Source organism: Danio aesculapii, chromosome 20 (genome assembly GCF_903798145.1).
Source record: "Danio aesculapii chromosome 20, fDanAes4.1, whole genome shotgun sequence".
In the NCBI taxonomy this organism is placed as follows: domain Eukaryota; kingdom Metazoa; phylum Chordata; class Actinopteri; order Cypriniformes; family Danionidae; genus Danio; species Danio aesculapii.
The window spans coordinates 47,147,753-47,155,465 of NC_079454.1; the positions used below are offsets into that span (position 1 = coordinate 47,147,753).

Here is a 7,713-nt window from a genome sequence, read left to right on the forward strand (position 1 = left end):
TGTAATCACAGTACGTAGTTATTTTGTAACTAAATACATCCAACCCTGGTTACATATAGGTCAAGTCACCTTTATTTCTATAGTGCTTTATATATGTCCAGTGTTTCCTCTAGGATTTTTTCCAGCTGTGGGGGCAGGCCTTTTTACACAGATCTACCAACTACCTGTGGCGTTATTTCAATGACAAATATCGTGAGCGCAGTATTACAAGATCGCATTCGCATTTATGTAATAGCCTACGAGCATGTGAATCTCTTTGCTTGGGCGCCGATTTCCTCCGCCCATGCACAAAACTTCTTGCACGCCCCCTCAAATATACGCTGCTCAAGCGCAGATCTTCTTGTGCGCTCTTGCTGAAGTGCGATTTACTGCGTTTATGTAACGAGGATGTCTCCAACATTTATTTGATTTGCTAGAAATATTTATGAATGTCTCCAATAGACCTACAGAGCGGCATTAATGCGTCCTGAAGTGAAACGGTTATACATCATGTTTGCTGGCATCACGCACCTGTTTGTCAGTCAATCAGCACGTAACCTTAAAGGGTAAACAAATAATGCACAGCACTACTACTGTTACAGAATAGTTCGAGCTGTTATAATTCACTTACCCTTTAATAGGGTTTAGTGCGATTATCACCCACTATTAAAAAAAAACTCGACTGAATGTTTTGAATGAGAAGCTGTAATGTAGTCGTGGTGGGATCAATTTTGGCGTGGCGCCCCGCCATGGAAGAATGAATGTAGCGGAAACCATGTTGTCAGAACCTCTTTACAAGGAAGAAGAAAGATAAACTGTCGTGTAACAATTAAGTTTAAAGAAACACTCCACTTTTTTTGTTCTTTTCCAACTCCTCTAGAGCTTAACAGTCGGGTATTACCATTTCTGAATCCATTCAACCGATCTCTGGGTTCAGCAAGAACACTTTTAGCTTAGCTTAAATCATTGAATCAGATTAGACCATTAGCATCTCGCTCATAAATGACCACAGTTTTGATAATTTTCCCGACTTCTCTGTAATCACATCTTGTAATCAGAGGTCTCAAACTTAATTCCTGGAGAGCCGCAGCTCTGCATAGTTTAGCTCCAACCACCTGCTTTATAGTCTCTAGTAGTCTCGAACACCTTGATAAGTTGGATCAGCTGTGTTTGATTAGGGTTGGAGCAAAACTGTGCAGAGCTGCGGCCCTCCAGGAATCGATTTTGAGACCAATGGTTTTGCTGTGTTCTTGGTCAATATGGCTAGGAGCTATACTCTCATTCTGGCTTGATAATCAAGGAGCTTTGCTGATTTATAATTCGTGCCTCATTCTCTGTCTTTCTCCTGCAGATGAGGAGGTGGAGGAGATGGATGTCGAGGCAGTTCAAGCTAAACGACAGAAACTTCCTGAACGCTGCAAGTTTTGGCCCACATGCAAGAGTGGAGACGAGTGTTTATACCATCATCCAAACACACAGTGCAAGTGAGAACAAACCATTAACAGCACTTACACTATAAACATCTTGTGGCTTTACATCAGAGATATTTTATGTATTTTATTAAATTAAATGTGTTAAAAACATTAAATGTGTTGCATTTTCTGATATTCATATTATTGCTCAGTTTGGCTTGCTTAATATAATTGGAGGGTTTTTGTTTTCACTTCATACCATAACCAAATCTTGCAGTATGTATAAATTTAACACATTAATGGAAAACGTGGTCATATAAAGGTGCCATTTTTACAAGGTGTGTCAAGTCTTAGATTTCTCTAGAATACGTCTGTGAAGTTTTAGCTCAGAATAACTTGCAGATCATTTTTTATTAAATTATTCTGTTAAAGCGTCTTTATGGATGGAATCAAAATCATGTTGCTTTCATGTGTGTCTCTTTAAATGCAAATGAGCTGCTGTTCAACGCCCACTTTTTAGAAGAAGGCGGAGTCTTTATAGATTGTGTTTTGCTTACTCGGACAATAACAAACAAAACTTGTTGTTAAAAGTATTGACTTTGGTGCCAACTGGTACAGAAATGTAAAAAACATCCATTTCCTGCTACCGTTTATAATTTCAAAGATCTGTCTATAAGTTAACACATGAGCGATCTGCTTATGGATCGACTGAGCGAAGCAGCTTTGAATAACTCCAGTGTCTTTGTATCTGTGTTTGCACTTTTTTGAATAGTGGTAAACTGATGACCTTCACGGCCAATCACAGTCATATCGGTTGAGCACATGAACACATCGGCTAATCAGCAGTGTTTAAGAACGCACTCGAATGTTAATGGGAAATGGACATTTTCAATATTTCAGTACCGATTTGTACCGAAGTCGATACTTTCGACAATCCTAAATTGCAATTTGCAGTGTGGAAATGTATATGAATACCAGGACTGCACAATGTCGCAAATTATCATTATCGCACTAATAGTACAGGCAATATATGTGTCTCAGACGTGTGTTAAATTAAATACGTTTTTTGTATTGGTTTATCTAAATGTGACCAATCAAAGGGGGCCTTGCTATCTTTAGTCCCGCCTCTCCAGTAATTGCTGCTTTGCTATTGGCTGAAGGTGAACCCAGAGCTGAATATAAACACTAATGGTGGGAAATGACAACAGCCAATCAGAGTCAGAATATTGGCTGAGGTTTTCACTCATTCATAGTGATTTAAAGACTATTTTATAAAGAATATTTGCAAATTGACGCAGTTTTTAAGTCTAATAGCTAATAAAACATGTTATATTGTTCGAAATATCGTTTTTGCAGTACTCAACAACATTGCAGCCCTAATCAGTACATTGTTTTGGCTTTGTTACAGAATTTTTCCCAACTGTAAATTTGCAGACAAGTGTCTGTTCATTCATCCCAACTGTAAGTTTGATGCAAAGTGCACCAAAGCAGACTGTCCATTCACACACGTCAGCCGAAGACTCAACAGTAACCCCACAAGAGCAGGTGTGTAAGATGAAGATGAAATTGAGAAAATGCATGTAAATATGTTAAAAATGGCTTTTTGAAGCAGCTGTTTGACATTGTGACCCTCTGATCCCACAGCCCCGGCTCTGACTAGCACTGTGTGCCGTTTCTTCCCAGACTGTAAAAAGGTGGACTGTGCTTTCTACCACCCTAAAGTAAGTTTGATATCAGATGGTTTCACTGATGAGTTTAACTTAACTAGCCTCTGAAATGAAATACAATCCAGAATTAAGCAGAAATCAGATTTAGACTAATACACTGCTGGTCAAAAGGTTAAAATAATAATAAAAAATATATATAATAATTTAAAAAATGTTTACACATGACGTGTGTTGAACGTGCAAAGAAATGTGGATAGGAAGCACTTTTAGAAGGAAAGTTTCAGTATAAAACAATTAGCATCGCATCACCAGGCTGTTCAGCGTTTCCTCCAGAGTTTCATTTATTTTCGGGTGTTTCATTTTAAATTTTTCGACTTTAACTGCAGTTCATCAGTTTCACTTTCATTCAGCAACATATTGATCATGGAATTTGATAACGCATGGTGAATGGAAAGAAAAAACCTCCGCATTTCGTGACTCGGGTAGTCCTTTAAGGTAATCAGAATTTGCTGTTTACATGGTCGACTCTTACTCAGAGTATTGTCTTAATCATATTAAAATCAGAGTGTTGGTGTCTATGTAAACGTACTCAGTGAAAATGCCAGACGATGTCGCATGCTGTTAGAGACAGTGCATTCCTCTGCCTTTAAGTTGATTCCATGAGCCCTCAAATGTTTCATTAAGTTTGACGTGTTTCCCCTTTACACACAACTTTTGTAAAGCGTCTGCTTCACGTTGTGTCAGAATTTTTGTGAATTTGATGAACACGTCCGTGCGTGTAGATGAATCTGAATAGTCGCTTACTGTGTGCAATGTACTGCGCACATTGTGTGTGTGTGTGCGTGCGTGCGTGTGTGCGTGCGTGTGTGCGTGCGTGCGTGCGTGTGTGTGTGTGCGTGTTTCCTAGCAACAAGAACAAATGACTAACATCCCCGACGGTGTACATAACCCTCAAATTTGTTTAGAATTAAATGTTTAGAGATGGTATGACCAAAGTCCGTGTAAGAAGTTTATAGTCTTTGGTGTGACACAACACGCACCTGTGCGTACTTTTGATGTACTCCTTGATGCTTTTTTTTTTCAGTTATTTAATTGCAATTAATCACAATAAAAAGTGTGATTAATTAGGTTTTTTTTTTTAATCGATTGACAGCCCTAATAAATATATAAATTGTACATTTAAATTTATTTCTGTGATAAATATCTGAACTTTGATAAAAATAGTAGTCAAAATCTAATTGAGAAAAAAAACTTTTTATACTGGAAAAACAATTCAAATCATGTTGTATTCTAGTGTATATGCAGCCTTTAGTGAGAGACATGAATGTTTACAGCATTCACCATTTTTGTAAAGACAACTTGAGTTCATACTTGACCATCACACACTTCTGTGCTGCTGATCTTACTGAGCTCAGTGCATTGTTGTTCCGAAGTCTTTATTTTTCATCAATCTAATGTCATGTGATTTGATGTTGTTTCTGCAGCCGTGTAGATTTGCAGCGCAGTGTAAGCGAGCGGACTGCACTTTCTATCATCCAGCTGTAGCCGTGCCGCCCAGGAGTGCTCTGAAATGGACCAAAACGCAGAGCAGGTACTGCAAACTCATATTTATAATGCGTCTGTGAATCTGCTTGTTAAGAGTGACGTCACGTGAAGCGGCTTTCGAGTCCAAGGCTTTCCAGGTTTGCTATATTAAACAATATGGGGAGACTCAACAAATAGTAATAATAATCGTTAACAAGGCGATGTAATACTTTCGAAAATCACGATCGCAATATATATATATATATATATATATATATATCCGATAGCCAGAAAGTGATACATTTTTTTTTTTTAATTGTCACAATATAGGTGTCTTTGATGCAGCAGTTTTGTACACCATGATTTTATATAAAATTCACTTTAATGTGTGACTAAAATGTGGCCATAAATGAATATTTTCTCAATTCATGAGTAGCAGCTTGGACCCAGAAACAGTATTTCTTGCGTCACGACTTAACAAGCGGATATGATATATCATATAGACAACATAAAAAGTATATATTTTCATATTATGCTCTATAGTTTGTTTAATGGCATCATAAAATACAGTAATATTTTCATAATTTACATGAACGCAATAGATGCAGAAAGAAACACGATTAACAACATTGAGAAAGTTGCAATCTAAAAGTAAAATTTTTACATTTTAGTTAGTGATTTTTGTTTTAATATTGGACCTGTAATCATTAGTTTTTGAAGCGTTTAATATTGTATTAATATTTATTTTATATTTCTACAAACAATCGCCCTGAAGTTCTAAATAAAGTAAGAAATATGATCACACATGAATGAGTATATTTCTCAGTATATACTTTGAAATGTAAAAAAATAGTCCTAAAATACTTTACATGTGGTCAATATATATGTAATCTATCAATTGAACGAATTTACAGAAATGGTACTATATCGTGTTCAGAGTTAGGTGTAACGCGTTACTGTGCATTCACACCGAAGGCGGTGAGAGCGTCAAAGGTCTCTCTGGCCACCCTCGTGACAAAGCTGTCTGCCTTTGGCCCTTGCGGCGAGAGCTTCCAAGTTCACTACACTGATCTCGTATTTAAAGGGGCCGTTGCAGCATATCAGCAAATCACTTACATTCTCACATAAAACATGCTTTCTAGCGTAAAAATGTTGCGCACTTTTTATCAAATTCATTTCAAGAGTTCACACTTAGATATTGTTTGACAAATGTTAGCAGGTTTGGCATGCTGTCCCGGGAGAGAACCCTGAGCTCGGAGATAGGTGAGCCCAGGGCTCCCGCCTGGTCCATAGAGCATATGAGGGGAGTACGAGATCAGGGGGTTCTCGAGAGCTCCCCGTGGGAAAGGAGGAAAAGGGGTGGATGGGGGGTTTCTTCGGAAAACGAAGATAAGAGAGTAGTTCTAGCTAGGCTACTTATAGTGAGTTGGGGTTAATGTGATTGGCTAACTAGTGAATGTATCTGAGTGGCCAGCTGCAGTCAATCATATCACATGCTCCTCTCGAAATTAGTTTGTAGTTTGGTGTGGCTTTGCTCTACTTATCCAATATGTGTCCATATGTCTGACATACTCTGAAGCAGCTATACTGTTTTGTATCTTCACATGAGATTCCCGCTTTTTTAGAGAAAAATAATATATATAACATTAATGCACATCAATAACTCGCCTGTAACTCTTTTAATGTATGTCACTGTAAGAAAACATTGTAAATAATCAAACCCTTGGGAACAACTGTGGTCAGAACCAAAGTTCACAATAACTGTGTTCTCTGGACTCCTCTGAAGCGGTGGACTTGCTCATTCTGATTGCTTGCCGCCGAACTGCATCATAGCTCATTACCATAAAGACGACTTGATTTCAACTCTCCTCGACGCTCACACCGGTGAAGACGCGGCGTGCTGCTAATCGCCGCCACATCCGGCGACTTTGACTCTCTCGCCGCTTTCCGTGTGAACAGTTACTGTATTCTAATTAAGTTTTTGGGGAACGCAGTAATGTAATGAATTACATTTAAAATTTGTGTAATTTGATTAGTTACTAAAGTCAATGTAATTGCGTTACTTTCGTTACAAATTTAGTTATTAGAAGAAAAAAAAGTTTCTTTTAAATAAAATGTTCCTCTACAACCCCAGTAAATAAGCATGCACTTTTAAACAGCTGGGGAGTGTGCTGCTGCTGACAAGAGTGGCTGCTTCTTCAAGTGGAAACATGGACATAACTTTGATTTCATTGAGCGTAAAAACAAAAATATTGCTGTGAAATTCAGTCTATGTCCACTCTCTAAAGCAGTGTTTCCCAACCCTGTTCCTGGAGGCACACCAACAGTACACATTTTGGATGTCTCCCTTACCTGACTAATTAACTTCAGGTGTTGGAGTCTCTTCTGATGTCATGATAAGTTGATTCAGGTGTGTTTGATTAGGGAGAGGTTGAAAATGTGTACTGTTGGTGTGTTTTCAGGAACAGGGTTGGGAATCACTGCTCTAAAGGACTTTCCACTGCTTTTAACTCGAACAGCAACTTCTTAAAGCATTCTATGACAATACTCATCGCCAGGGAAGACACCGGCGTCCAAAAACACAGCGGCCCAACTCCGCCTAAACAGGCTAAATTGAATTTTTGTGCAGGATTGGAAGTGAAGGTATCTTCTGAATGTGAAGAGAAGCGTAGCTGCTAATGGGGCTGTTCATATATCGTGTCTTTTGTGTGTCCAAGTACATTATTACCAGTATTTTATAGAGCCGTGCGTTTTGTGTTAGCATATTGGGAGTGCTCGCGTTTAACTTGCACACCAGTTGAAAACCACGAGTCTTGTGACAAACTGACCGGTCAGCTTCATGCTTTGTATGGAATATACACATTTAGTAGACTAATTACCTCAGACAAACACAGAGCACCCAAACACTGCAGTGCTTTTGCATACTATGGATTTCAGTGGTTACAAGTATCCAGATTTCTTCTAAATGTCTTCTTTTATGGATTGGGACAAGTGAATGTCTGAGAGAATTTTAAGTTTTTGACGAACTATCACTTTAAGTCTTTTGAATACGTCAAGCTGCTGTGATCAACTCATTGTAATGTTTTTCACTGAATATTAAATTATTAAAAAAGCTGCAGTTTATTTTCTAT

The 7,713-nt window shown here is 38.2% G+C and overlaps 1 protein-coding gene across 1 annotated transcript in view; it reads left to right on the forward strand.

Annotated features, from left to right (window-relative positions):
* The window catches only part of zc3h14 (zinc finger CCCH-type containing 14), a 30,891-nt gene that overhangs the window by 22,779 nt on the left and 399 nt on the right, over positions 1–7,713 (forward strand). The window contains exons 13-16 of the mRNA XM_056480932.1: positions 1,331–1,463; positions 2,800–2,936; positions 3,036–3,112; positions 4,543–4,649. Coding sequence (XP_056336907.1) covers positions 1,331–1,463; positions 2,800–2,936; positions 3,036–3,112; positions 4,543–4,649 — 454 coding nt within the window. The remainder of the gene's footprint in view (positions 1–1,330; positions 1,464–2,799; positions 2,937–3,035; positions 3,113–4,542; positions 4,650–7,713) is intronic.